At 40.6% G+C, this 14,580-nt stretch overlaps 1 protein-coding gene across 2 annotated transcripts in view; it reads right to left on the minus strand.

The window, feature by feature from the left end:
- Positions 1–250: 250 nt before the first annotated feature.
- Positions 251–14,580, minus strand: part of arap2 (ArfGAP with RhoGAP domain, ankyrin repeat and PH domain 2) — a 165,837-nt gene continuing 151,507 nt past the window's right edge. For both annotated transcript variants that reach the window (XM_005751799.2, XM_013915588.1), the window contains exons 27-33: positions 14,305–14,427; positions 12,169–12,302; positions 9,891–9,973; positions 6,356–6,391; positions 3,716–3,779; positions 1,644–1,766; positions 251–759 (exon numbers count right to left, since the gene is read on the minus strand). In XM_005751799.2, the coding sequence (XP_005751856.2) occupies positions 325–759; positions 1,644–1,766; positions 3,716–3,779; positions 6,356–6,391; positions 9,891–9,973; positions 12,169–12,302; positions 14,305–14,427 (998 nt within the window). In that variant the 3' untranslated portion in view covers positions 251–324. The remainder of the gene's footprint in view (positions 760–1,643; positions 1,767–3,715; positions 3,780–6,355; positions 6,392–9,890; positions 9,974–12,168; positions 12,303–14,304; positions 14,428–14,580) is intronic.

Raw genomic sequence — 14,580 nt, forward strand, 5'->3', positions numbered from 1 at the left:
TGCACATACCCATGTGCATCACCATCTCCATATATATACAAGTTCAAAAGCTCAGGTCAAACTGTGATCATCGCTCATGAAAGCAACTTGTTCTCTTTTCATTAATACTGTGTAGTCTTTCAGAAATGTTGATGAGTGAGTATAGGGGTGGGATTTAATAAGTTTTCTTCGTCCCACTCCTTTTTCAGGCAATTTTTGTTTTTTGTTTTGTGCATTTTATGTTCAATATAGGTATTTGTTGTGCCTGAAAATGAACAAATAAATGAATGAATGAATGAAATGATCATGATACTTTATGTAATTTCCCCCTCATGTCTCCTCCTGTCAGTCATTGTTCTTGTTAGTGCGACCAGTCTTGTTCAGGACAGAGTTGAGTTCATTCAGCAGATTTGGAGGGAGTATAGCTTCCCCACCCAGAGCAGGTCTTTTATTGACCGTCTTACAGCCGCTTTGAGGGAGAACAGGCAAAGGCATGGGTTGCATGTGTCTGGAAGAAGATGGTGACGGGAGCCGTAGAGGCAGGCAAACATCCACTGAAGTTCTTCTGCTTGGGATTGCTGGGGGTTTGAATGGTTCGTTGGACTTTGGAGCACCTATGGTGTTGGACTTTGGAACAGCTATGGGGTTGGATTTTGGAGCACCCATGGTACTGGACTTTGGAGCACCTATGGTGTTGGACTTGAAGTGGGGACTAGGATCCTTGGCGGGCCTCCATTCTCCATCTCCAAGAGCTCCAAGAGAAACCCTCCTTTCGGTTGTCTATAGGTAAACATGGCAGATATAGATGTAGTGAAATCACAGACTCTTCAATCTTATAATAACTCATAGCATGATGCATGATGACAAGAATAAAACTAAAGCTAAATAAAAAGCTAAAGCTAAATAAAACTAAAGTTTTTCACAGTCTATCAGATAGGCCCGTGTTGGTGTTGTTTCTGTATCATCATAATAATGTTGGTCCAGGATGAACATGACAACTGACCAATCATGTTAATCTGATATCTTAGGGATGTGGTGTTATTAGGTGTATGGTGACTGGTCTGCAGGAATACTGATCCTGGACTAATATTTTTACTCTGATGTAGGAGCAACACCAACACAAGGATATGAGATTGTGTGTCTTCTGCTCTGTGGCAGGTGGTGTGAGCTCCAGACTACCTGTGACCATGAACTAAGCAGTAAAAGAAAAATGGAAGCATGGTCTGATGGCAAACATAGTCATATTTTGAAACTCTTGAAAAACTAATAATAATACTAATATTAATATTGATCGATTACTTTCCAACCTAACCATGGCAGCAAATAAGAGCTATAAAGAAAAAAACATCAGTTCTCAGCCTCCTAGTAGATACACCTATGGTATAAATGTGAAAATCCAACGTAACTTCTTTTGTGAGTTATTACATTCACAAGATTTTCAGAAAACATGACCTCTGACCTTGGGATCAGGGTCAGAGGACCTTGAGGTCGATGTTACAGAGATTTGAAGTCATCTGAGTTTTTTAGTAGATGCACCTTTGGTATCAATTTGAAAATCCTACATTCCCTCATTCTTGTGTTCACAAAGCCGCGCTGCCAACCACAACAATACCCCCCATCAGCCTTTTATGGCTGAGGGGTAAAAAAAACATTGAGTTCCTCACCTGTTTGCTAGAGTTGAGGTTCTGAGGCAGCACCTTGCTCCCTTCGGTTAGAGCTCCACCTCTGGTCGATTTGTGATCTGCCATTTCTTTTGAGTTGGTGGATGCATGAAGGTCAGAACCATACTAAAGGCACAAGGCAGACATCATGAAAACAGGTTATATATCATTTAAAACAACATTATTTTCATTTATTGTCTTTGTATGCTCTGTAAGGTCCAGCTCTGCATGTATGAGACCTGTGCAGTAAAATGGAGTAGATGAGGAATAACATGAATGAATAGACTAATGATGACTCCAAGACGCACTAAAAACTGGATGTCTGCCCTTGACTGTGTGAGAATGAAGGAAGGAAAGAAAAGAGAAACGGAACTGTCAGCAACAATATTTGTTTTTGAAAGTATGAATAATTAATAAAAAGCATGATATTGCTCCTTAGTCTAAAATATCTACGTGCCGGTTCAGTTTTCAGTCAGATTGAGACAAGCATCCTTAATAATGAGGGGAAGTCAAAGAATGATGATACTCTGTTCCAGTACAGCTGTCTGGCTGCGCTCTGATCTCCAGCTAAACTTTCTCTTTAACAATGTCCCCTTTTAAATCACCGTGACCCCCCCCCCCCTCCCCCAACGTGTAAAACCGTCTCTCTTAAACAAATCCTTATTTCATCAATGCCAGGACCTGTCCTTGGACCTTTACACCCTCCCCCAACTCTCGAACACCCGCCATCACCCATTCTACCTTGCTTCAGAATGAGGTCCTCCATCGCCAGTTGCTATGGAAACTGTTGGAGCACAATGCTCGCTAACAGGTAAGGTAAGGGAAATCAAGAACAAGTGCTTTCCGTCGACTTTCTCATCTGCACTTTCTCTCTGCCCTTCCCACAAGTCCCGCGTCCTTCCCTCAAGCCTCGGCGTTGGAAGCTGACAATCCTGATATTTAGCAGATTTGGGAAGAGAATTCTAATATTTTTAGCCGGCTCCGGTCTGCTATAGATTTAGTTGTTGCAGAGCAAAGAGCTTCTGCAAAGAGCGAGGAGGAGGGGGAAAGTCCACTGAAATAAACACCTTGAAACACTTAGAAACAACAGACAAAAATTGCCTTCCCCTTTAGATCAATCTCTCCCCGACAGTGTTGCCCTTTTTACTTTCTAACCCAAACTAAGGCACTAAAAGGCTTTTACAGTAAGCACCTGTGATAAACAACACTTTGCTGCAGACGGGTTCCCATAAAGGGAGACAGCCAGAGTGCTAATACAGATGAAATGTGCTGAGCATACAATACAGAGCTGGCAAATCTTCCTTCGATCTTTCAGTTAAGGACGAGTGTGAAGTTCAACTTTGGTCTTTTACTTGAAAATGAGCAAAAAATAGACACCAGTGTTGAGTCTAATGAGAAAATAAGACGCCGTTTCTCATGGAGGGGGGCAGAAATGACTGCGAGAGTGAAAATTAATACAGGATTATGACACGTGCGTAGCTGTTCTCCCCTTGGTTTGCTTTGCCCTGCATTATTTATGTCATATGTGCTGTGTCAGCGACTGACAGCGACAACACTTAGCTCTATCTGCAGGCTAAGTACCACAATGTGATTGTTACAGTCGCCTTGACCTTATTCTCACAGCTTTTCCACATAAAGTGATTTATGTTATTGCTGAGTGACCTCGAAAACTTTACAGTTCTCTCCCCTGTTTATGTATTTTTGTCTGCCTCACCGTACAATGGAAAAGGATGATTGGGAGAAAAACATATGATTTATCATATCTCCTTGTTCTGAGATATGGATTGTAAAAAAAAAGATGATTTATTCTGTCTGTATTTGAGGGTATTTTTCATCCAAATATGGAAGAGAAAAGGAGGAGGATATGTCCACAGCGTGCATGTCACATTCACTGATATTTTTGGCTCACGACACCACAATAAAAGGCTTAAAGAGGGATGCACATAGTTCTCCTGCAGTCCTGCAGCTACGCTGCACACTTCAGCGTCTACTCATTAAATTGCCTTATCGAGCGTCTGCATGAGAGAATTCCTCGCTCCTGTTTTAACTTCCTCTCTAGTTGCGCGTCATCTTACCTTCATCCTGATGATGTCTGTCACCCAGTTGACCTGCGTCTCCCTCTTGTCGCAGCAGAAATGCCTGAGGAGGAGAAAGCTTGGTCACATCAGTCGCTGATTTCCACCTCATTATTTTCACACCCATTTTAATCAGGTAGCTGGACTTGGTGAGTCACAGCAGTGGACACAGTTTCTTCTGAGGGGATCACCGAATAAAAAAATAAATAAAAGACTGCGCCATAGCTGCACCTTTGATTCTGTAAATCTGCATTAATAAAGTCTATATAAGCAGCAACGATTAGTTTTGTGAGAAATAATCTTGTATGAAGGTTTAAAGTAATACCTGGCATGCACTGTACTCCAGGTTTGCTATTATTAAAAGAGAAATAAAACATACAGTACTGTGAAAAACTGGTTTCTCAGTTTTTGCATATTTGTCACACTTACATGTTTCAGATCATCAATCAAAACTTAACATTGGACAAACATAACCAGAGTAAACACAAACATCTTTAAAAGGTTAAAAGGTTAAAAGTTATCCAACCCTACCCGGCCCTTTGTGTGAAAACATAATTGCCCCCTAAGCCTAATAACTGGTTGTGCAAGAACTGCAATCAAGTGTTTGTGATAACTGACACTGAGTCTTTTACATCACTGTGGAGGAATTCTGGCCCACTCATCATTACAGAATTGCTTTGAGTCACATTGGTGGATTTTCGACCATGAACGGCCTGTTTTAGGTCAGGCCAAAGCATCTCAATCTGATTTGAGTCCAGACTTTGAGGTTTGGAGCGGTCTAGTCAATGTTTCTTTGACCCATTCAGAGTCGTCCTGAAGCAGCAAAGCAGCCCCAGACCGTGTCACACTACCACCACCATGTTTGACTGCTGTATGGTGAGTTTTTTTCTAAAATGCTGTGTTAGTTTTATTCCACATGTAACAGGACTCAGCCCCTCCAAAAAGTTCACCTTTTGTCTCATCAGTCCACAGAATATTTTACCAAAAGTCTCTGAGATCATCAAGAGGGTTTTTTGGTAAATGTGAAACAAGCCTTTGAGTTCTTTTTGGTCACCAATGATTTTCTCCTTGTTCTCTCCCATGGATGCCATTTTTGCCCAATCGCTTTTCTTATTGATGAATCATGAACTCTGACCTCAGCAGGTCTGACAATAGTCAGCCGTGGGTGTGGCTACTGAAACTGAACTCAGCTTTCCTAAAAATGTCGTAATCCCAATAAATTAACGATTTAACAAGCTCCGTTGGTATTATGGGGCCTTACCCCCTGCCCCTAAAAACGGAACTCTTTATTTAAAAACTGAATTTAGTACTTACTCTGGTTACCTTTTGCGAATGTTTAATGATATGAAACAAATAAGGGTGACAAATATGCAAAAAACAAAGACAATCAGGAATGGAGAAAATACTTTTTCACAGCACTGTAACAAAGTCATGTGGCCACACATATATAGGACGTTACTCTGGGCATTCAACTGCTGCATTCACGCTGATAAAACTACAGCAGAAAGTTTTGTGAGGGACTAATTAACATGAAGGTTAAAGCAGAAGTGTGTGTTTCACCACATCCACAGATAAAATTAACATCAAATAAAATTCACTGAATTAATGTGCAATCACTGTAATTTTGTATCTTCTGCAGGACTGTAATATAATATTTGAATTATTTTGACTATAGCTTGGCTGAATACTCGATTATGTGAAAATCCATATTCCCCATATAATGAAGGCTTTAAATTCAACATATAATCAGCACTGGGTAATAATCACTCGTACCTAAACCTTAACTTATAGCTCGTGGATGGAAGTGCACCAACAAAAACTCTGAAACTGGGGATTTCTGAAGCACACACCCATATCAGGTTACTAACAACTCACTTTTAATCATTACTTCATGTTCATATTTTCGATTCTAGGACATCAAACGTGCACTTTTTTTGTCTAAATGTGATGGACCTTTGTCGAATGTTTCAAAGAACCGCTCGTTTTCTCCTTTACTTGCTAAAAGACCTACTGGCATGTAAGCTAGTCAAAGTTAGTCAAATAAAAATGTGAAAAATTATGTTTTTTGTAGCAATAACGAATTAATTTTCTTACGTTCTTCCACTACTGAAAGCAGTACCAATAACACTGGAGTGTATCGATGCCCCAGTTAAGACCTGAAGCCTGTTTAACACCAGGTTTTCGGTAAACATCCCTAGCCCCATGTCTACTGATTCTACATGTTAATACCTGCTTACAGAGATGAGTTTGACAGACAGCTATGAAAAGATGAACTAGAAGCTAGCACATTGACTTAATGTTACTGGTAGTTGCTAACAGTTAGAGGACATTACTCGTTTCATGTCTCTTTTTTGTGATCAGGATAATTATGCTTCATTTCCTCACCGAGGTTTTAAACGCTGACATGCTTTGACATTAAGGGAATGAAGAACACTTGCTTAAATCTTTCAGGAGCTTATAGGGTCACCTGAACTTGCAGGCATCACATCACAGGTATTAAAAAAATGTAAAAAAATCTGATGAAATTAATAAATGAAGTGTGATTCTAACTATTAGATTCTTTCTGTTTTGGAGAGAGTTTAAAGCAGAAAAGGGTCAAACGTACAACCACGACTCATAGAACGTCAGTGTGTTACTCACAATTGTTGCTTATCAGTGCAGATGGTGAAGCCCCAGCTGTGAAAAGAGGGAAGAGACAGTTCAGACTTGGAAATTGGGATTCTGCAAGTCTAAATTTGCAATTTCCTGCATACTGGTATAATTCAAAAACAGGGTTCACAAGTTTCTCTAAAAGAAACGGTGAACGTTCAAAAATCCCACTTCACATAAACAACTTTAAACAACTTGAGAAAGTACTGTAAAGATAGTAGAAGGTCAAAACCTTTTCACGAACATCCAAAGAGGAAAGAGAGTTCCCAGCAAACACTGGGTGCCAAACAGTGGAATTAATTAAGCTAATTAGTGCAGTTTCAGCCCACATGTTTATGCATGAGCAGACATCAATATGCTCTGGGCCAAACTGTACAATACACAGAGCACACGCTGTTCACCTATAAGCCTTAAAGTATATTTTGTTAGGAGGGCTGCAAAAGACAGAACTTCTGACATGCTGGAGCGGTGAGCGAATCTGCTGGGGGTAAAAACAGATGATCGCATGAACACGGTTTACTGCGCCAAGCTGCGGTATTAGCTAAAAGGAACGACCCTCTTCCCACACGCCACCATTTCCATGCACTCAAAAGCCTATCGATACACGGACACGTGTGCGCTTCGGTGTAAATTAACCTGCACGGGGGTAACATAAGGTGAAAAGACCACCTTCCTAGAGAATGGGCTTTCCTCAAAAACCTTTGCAGCAGCAGCTGAAAAGAAGCAGAAAAGTAGGGAGAAGAACAAAGCGAAGAGAGAGAGAGGGGTTGGAGAGAGCCAGCAGCCTGGAGCACCACTCCTGTGAGTGAGGGCAGCAGATCCAGCCCAGCAGTAGGCCGCTCACAAATAGACCTCAACCTAATGAGGTACTGGAGCGCTGCCTCTTCCTAACCCTCTCACTACGACTCTCTCCATTCTCCTCAGCACTCTGTCTTTATTTCTTTATTCGCTGTATGACTTCTCCCACAGCCCACTCAACAGTATATGATACCAGCCTGCATCTTTCTGCATCTGTCCCTCTTTTCCCTCATCTCTCCGTCTCCCACTCCTGCTCTCTTATCCGGGTTTCCTCGCCCTGAAGGACTTCGTAATGCAGACAATCGTTGTCTGGGGTCATTTCTCACTTTTTTTTTGTTCGACTCGACAGTCCGACACGGGGAAAATTATGAGGAATTATAATCGCGCGATGTGAAATATAGAATAAATGTCCTCTTTGTTTGACCAACAAGAAATGCTGCGGCGCTGGCATGTGTCATCAATTCCAATAACAGAGGATCATTAAAGTAAAACAGTGGCGGCAATGTTTTTCTACTTGCGGGAACCGAGTTTAATAATTTGTATTTGTTAAAACGCAATTACATTTAATCAATTTCATTACAGTGAAAAATAAGATGGGGTCAGGAGGGTCTTGGGCATGGATGTCAAACATAAGGCCTGAGGGCCAGAAATGGCCTGGGAACGACTCTAATCCGGCCCCACTGGATGCATTTGGAAAATGTAAAGCTAGGCATAAATGTTTTTACTTTTAGTTAGAAGTGTTGCAGCTTTTCATACTAACAAAGACCTCTCGTAATAGATAAACAATTAAATTGTTTTTCACAATCGGTCCACAGAAATAAGGACATTTTCTACGAATTAACAGAAGCTTTCTGTTTTATAATAACAGGACCATCTGGGCATTGAGCTGCCAGGATTTAGTCCTGTAATTTTACACATTTACTTCTTACAATTTAAGACTGAAAGATTTCAGATTACAGCAGCATTTCTTTATCATGTGGAAAAACTGTGAAGTACTGTTGAAATTGTCCTTGTTCACATATTAAAATATGTCAGAGACTAATGTGTAGTTAAACTTCTTTACACTGACAGAAAGGAGAGTTTCACTGGTCCCATTTAAGATTAAAGTGAGGTGTATGTGACCCACGATGTAAAATCAGTTTGACATCCCTGATTTTAGGGGAGGGGTGGGTGGCAAAACTTTGAGGGTCGAGGAAGGGAAAGAGGAAATACAGCGTCACTTCCAAGAGGACTGATTTGGTAAGAATGTACACATGTGTGGAGGGAGGAAGAGGACTCAAATGCCGACACTTGGAATTAAACTATAATTTTAAAAAATGTGAGACGTTTATTTGTGGCTTGGAAATACAAAATGGCACAAAAACGCAGATGCACACTGACGGGAAACTAACTAGAACTGGGAAAAACTAAATGCTAAACACAAAAGACAAAGAACAAAACCTTGAACATGATTACAAATCTGAACATGGAAAAACCTGCAAACATAGAGGCATGGAAAAATGACAAGAACTCAACAAATGACTTGACAAGGACTAAATGAAAACGCACAGACTAAATGCGCATAGGAGGTGATCAGGGGAAGTGGAAATACATGGGGAAACAGCTGATTAGAGTCAACATAATACCCAATGAACATGTGACACCAGACCTCTTCAAAATAAAACAGGAAACATAATGAGACGCAGAAACACATGAAGGGCGAGGGAGACTTAAACACAGGGGTGAAGACACAAGGGGATTCGAATAAACTAACTTTAACAGGGCAACATAGGCAAAATAGAAATGAACTTAGAGAAGCTAATGAACTTTAACATAAACCATAAACATAAAAATATATTAAAACTCAAAACGCTGGATCGAATGATCGTGATTGTGACGATGCAGCATCCGTTTTTGGTAAAGATGACTCACCTGCATGCAAATATGCCAGAAAAATGTCCACGGGGGGTTCGGAAAAATCACAAAATCTGCTTTGTATTTGTTGCCTGACCACGGTGACACAGGCAGTTGTGTCTGCGATTCAGCAGAGAATTTGTGCCACTGTTGTTTTACCGGTGGAAGAGAGAAAGCGACCTGTGTTTTTTCGGTAAAATCTCTGAGGCAATGAAGGCCCTTCGGTGGCGGAACAATTACACAATGGTGCAAATTAATAAATGCACATTAGCGGCACAACACAGGACTTCACCACAGGCTGGAAGGCAGAACATCCATTTTCCTGGAATTATACAGGCTGCAGAAGATGCTTTACTCTATGTTATGACTAAAACCTATTCCGCTATTCCAAATTAGTTTTGTCCATTTGCAGCTGTAATTTTATCAGCAGAGATGCGGATGCATTACACTTAAACCGTCAAAGAACCAAAACATAAAAAAATAAAATCTCCCACGGTGTACTATTTAAATTTTTGCTTCTAGGCATTTTGTCCTGTGGTTTTAAGAAAGTGGATTTGTGTTTTCTCCCCAGTTTATTGCTCGCTTTAAACAACCTAGCATCAGGTATTAAAAGCAGTGCTTTCACATTAATTCCACTGCAGCTGTACTCGCTAATCAACAGTGAAGATGAAAACTAACAGCATGCACCAAATCAAGACGTGTATACAAGACTGCGAATTGGGATGTTTACATTATTCCAGTACAGGAGGAAAAAAAAAAAAGGGTAAATCCTTCTCTCAATCGTATAATTTTAAGGAGGATGTTTTATTATACAGGATGTGTGAGTGCTGCTTACTTGGTTGGAGGTTTGAGCCTCTTCTTCAGGCCCAGGTAACACTTCACATCCTTCAGTGGGATTGTTTTCTCGGCTTTAGCGCTCTGCAAAACCAAACCAAACACACTTTGAGCAGGTAAGGTGGCACAGCAAAGACTGCATTCAGCAACAAACACAGAGACACTCGTGGCCATTTTTATAGGTACACCTGTTCAGCTACTTGTCAATGCAAATATCTAATGAGCCAATGGTACCACACATGCTGGTCAGAGTATTTCAGACACTGCTGATCTGCTGGGGATTTTTCCCCCCCAACCATCTCTAGGGTTTACAGAGAATGGTCTGGAAATGAGAAAATACCAATATAACACGAGCGGCAGTTCTCGGGGAAAAAACGACGTCTTGATGTCAGAGGTCAGAGGAGAATGACCAGACAGCTTTGAACTGATAGGAAGGAAACAGTAGCTCAAATAGCCTCTCTTTATGGACATGAGCATCTCTGAATAAACAACACATTGAACCTTGAGGCACATGAAGACCCAACCAGTGACAGTTAACACTGAACAATAAAATGTGGAAAATGTTGCCTGGTCTGATAAGTGTCGATGTTACAGTCACATGGTAGGGTCAAACATCCTCCACAGTCACCAGATCTTAATCCAACACAGCACCTTTGGGATGTGGTGGAACAGGACATTCACATCATGAATGTTAAATATGCACCAAATGTGCGATGATGCCATGTCAACATGGGGCAAAATCTCTGACTTAAGGCAGTCCTGAAGGTAAAAAGGAGTCCAGGTCGGTACCAGCGAGACGTGCCTAATAAAGTGGCCAATGGGTGAACACTGTTCCTGAGTGATGGTGTTGAATAATGGTCAGGAAAGTGTTACTGCAGAACATAGACGATGGCACAGCAGAGCTCACCTTTGACATTTTGGATATAAAACCTCCTTCTTTTCTAATATTAGCAGGAACCTTTGTGATAATTCGTGTATAAATATTTGAGTTCTGGGCCAAACCGTGTTTTGTGAGGTCACTGTGACCTCGAACTATCAAATCAGTTCGCTTGAGTCTAAGAGAAAGCTTGCACCATACATGATTAAATTCCCTCCAGGTCCTCCCAGGATGAAGCGCTCAAAAGGATGAGACGGACGTGAGGCCAGAATGTGAGGTCGCATGTACATTGACCTTTGACAACCGTAATCTAATCAGTTTTTCCTCAAGCCAAAGTGAATGCTTATGTCAAATTTTAAGAATCCCCTCTAGGCATTCGACATATGTCGGATTCAAGACGATGGGCGGATGGTCAGATGGACTGACGGATGGACCAAAACATGATGCTCCCGACTGCCAGCTGTCACCAGAATGGAGGCGTACAAAGGAAAAACTGCATATTGTTTGGAATAATTATCTAAATTCAAGGGGGAGAAATAATTAAATTTACTGAAATAATTAAAACTACAATAAAATGCCAACAAGTGCCATTCCACAGAATCGCAACACAAATCATTACCGGCAAAAACCTCTTCTTCCAACTGACAAAGAACAAAGTGAAAGAGAACAAAGCGAGCGAAATCAAAGTTGTAGCTTTGCCTCTGACACCTACACATCACAACCCACCACACATTCAGTGTTTCATCCAGCATAATCTGCACTAAGTACAGACCTGGCAGTAATTGCAGAGGCCAAGGAATATCAATTAAGTTCCAGTAACACTTCTAATTTCCCCTGCATTTATGCAGTAATTAGCTACTCTGGTGCGACCTTAAAATAATTAAATAAATAAATGAAGCTTTCAGTGAAAGTACACCTCCCCGTACACACAGCGCCAACCTTATCCATTTCCCCCTCACCACCCAAGCCTACTGCCAGAACTACTGCACCCCCATCAATTATTAACACTTCTTCACACTCCTTTACGAATCCTATGTTTCTGCAGAAATGTGCTGAGAGGAAAAGCCCTCTAGGGAGCTCGGTCCTGCTGGTCGTCTCTCAAGCACGCGTCGCATTCTTTCCCTTTTAAAAAAAAATTTTCCTTCTTAATTTGAAAATTTGGAACCTTGAGACAAACACGTTGCCGGGGAGACGAAGCGCAGACCGGCTGGATTTTTGGTCTGTTTCGGTCGTAGTCGTATCGGCTCCATTCAAACACATTTCGGCTTTCTTGAGCAGCTCCATAACCTTTTAAATTACCCCGGGATTAATGGCGCACTCTGTTCGCCGGAGACACTGTGTTTCCATGGTGGCGAGTGTTTGCTGTAAATGTGACAGCAGATTAAGGCGAAAGTGTACTTACTTTGATATCCCTGTAGAGCAGCAGCTTCTCTGAATGAAGCACAACATACTTGTCCTGAAATTTGTGCCCCGACAGCAGTTTGGAGCATCCGTCACTGAACTTCAGATAGTCGCCTTTCAGAAAATGCTTCTGATCTGTTGTGAAACAGGGAAACGCTGTATTGGAAAACAGAGAATTCAAGGGGTTCTGGGTTCGCTCACAAATCTGTTGACCTGTACTTATTTTTAATGAATGCTTTTAATTCAGTAAAATATATGCAGGGTTGGTTGGATACTACCACCACACAAGCTGCACATTTTGTCCAAACTAAACTAAAACTGTACTCACTGAAGGGCATCTACCTGTTACTGTGTCTGCCTGCTCCAACTACATATCCATTCACTTTAGCTAACAAACTGTAACATGTTTGCATCTATAACCACGCACAAGTTTGAATTTTGGGGGATACAGTCAAATATATACATGACTTTTATCAATCACTATTTAATTACTTAGCTAACCACCTGTAGTTATTGTCCACTGTAATTTCATATACCTATATCCTTTTATATAATACTTACAGCTCTAACGCCATCAACTGTAATTAAATACATTGTACTTGTTTTTAAATGTTAACTCATTTATTTAGTGCAATGGTTTATTTATTTTATTGCTTTATTTTTAGCTGCCATTTTTACTCTGTTTAATTTTCATCAAACTATTTCCTATCAACTGCTTTAGCTTGATGTTTAGACCACTTATTAATTGTGGCTAATAGCAACAACACGGTTAGCATTAACTTCAAGCTATACTTACTTACACTCTGAATTGATTTAAATACAGCTTTAAATAATTTCCTTACATCACCCCTCCACCACCGTGCTTCACAGCTGGTATGAGGTGTTTGTGCTGATATGCAGTGTTTGGTTTCCTTCAAGTATTGTGCTGTGTATTATGGTCAAACATCTCCACTTTGTCCAAAGAACAGAAGTTTTGTGGTTTGTTTCGATGCAACTTTATAAACCTAAACTATGCTGCCATGTTCTTTTAAGAGAAAAGGGGCATCCTCTACCGAACCTGAAAACAGGCCATGCTTGTTGAGACTTTTTCTAAATGTTCTTTCATGAACTTTAACATTTAACAAGCTAATTGACTCCTGTAGAGTCTGACATTTAGCCCTTGAATGTTTCCACTTGTAAATAATCTAATAATCTCTCACTCTAGAATGATGGACTTCAAACTGGTTGGAAATGTCTTTATAACCCTTCCCAGAATGATGGGCAGCAACAATTGCTTCATTAAGATCGTTTCTGCTTAGCATTTTGTTAACACGCATCTGTTTGCTTCAGACCAGCAAACTTCAAGACTTCTGTTTTACCTTTCAATGCTCACACTTGCCGATGATGAGATGGTCAAGTGCACTTGAATAGCAGCACATGGCTGATACTTAACTATGGTAAATGGTAAATGGCCTGTATTTGTATAGCGCTTTTTCTAGTCCCTAAGGACCCCAAAGCGCTATAACTAAAATACTTTCTATGAAAGCAGTAAGACTTAGTTTTCTGGCTTTTTAAATAAATAAAGACACTTTTTGAGTTGTTCTTCATCAAAGAGTGTATGCACCCAATCTCAAAGCCTTCATTCATGTCCTGATATGCTAATCCAGGGGTAGGTAACTCCAGGCCTCCAGTGCTGGTGTCCTGCAAGTTTTAGATGCGTCCTTGATCCAACACAGTGATTCAAATTGCTAAATTACTAAAGGACACCTGTCTGACTGCTGAAGTTCTCCAGAGGCCTGGAACTAATCATTTGATTCAGGTGTGTTGACCCAGGGTGAGATCTAAAACCTGCAGGACACCGGCACTTCAGGCCTGGAGTTGCCTACCCCTGTGTTAATCATACAATTTCATTACTTTTATGAACAAATACTATGAACAAAAGTGTTGTACTTGTACTACCCTGGAGTAAAAGCACAAAAAAGCACAACATGGCTGGGTATTATGAGTTTAAACTAAACTATTATAATATAAAAAACAGTCATCAATAAATGAACAAATGAGCTGTTGAGGAATAACGATGATCTGAGAAATAGTAATGCTGGATAACAAGATATGGAACAGCTGCTTCTTCTTTTGTAACATCTACAGCATACTCTACCTTCCCCAAGAAGTTTGAAACCTACAAACTTCTTTATAACAAGAAAAGCAGAGCTGGGGTAGTCCAAGGAGCTCCACTCCAACACCTGCTCAAGAATCTTCTCACTGTGGTGCAACGGTCGCTCTGTTAAAAAAAATACATGAATTAATTAATAATAATTTAGCTCAGAAACAGAGAAATGATTAAAGCTAAAGTATGGCAACGATGGCAGGGATCTGAAGACAAAGTGGTCGCAAAAGTCTTTTGTGTTCTCTGATCTCACACGAACTATAAACA

Source organism: Pundamilia nyererei, unplaced genomic scaffold, assembly GCF_000239375.1.
Source record: "Pundamilia nyererei isolate P.nyererei 1_Seehausen unplaced genomic scaffold, PunNye1.0 scaffold00327, whole genome shotgun sequence".
NCBI classification, from domain to species: Eukaryota; Metazoa; Chordata; class Actinopteri; order Cichliformes; family Cichlidae; genus Pundamilia; species Pundamilia nyererei.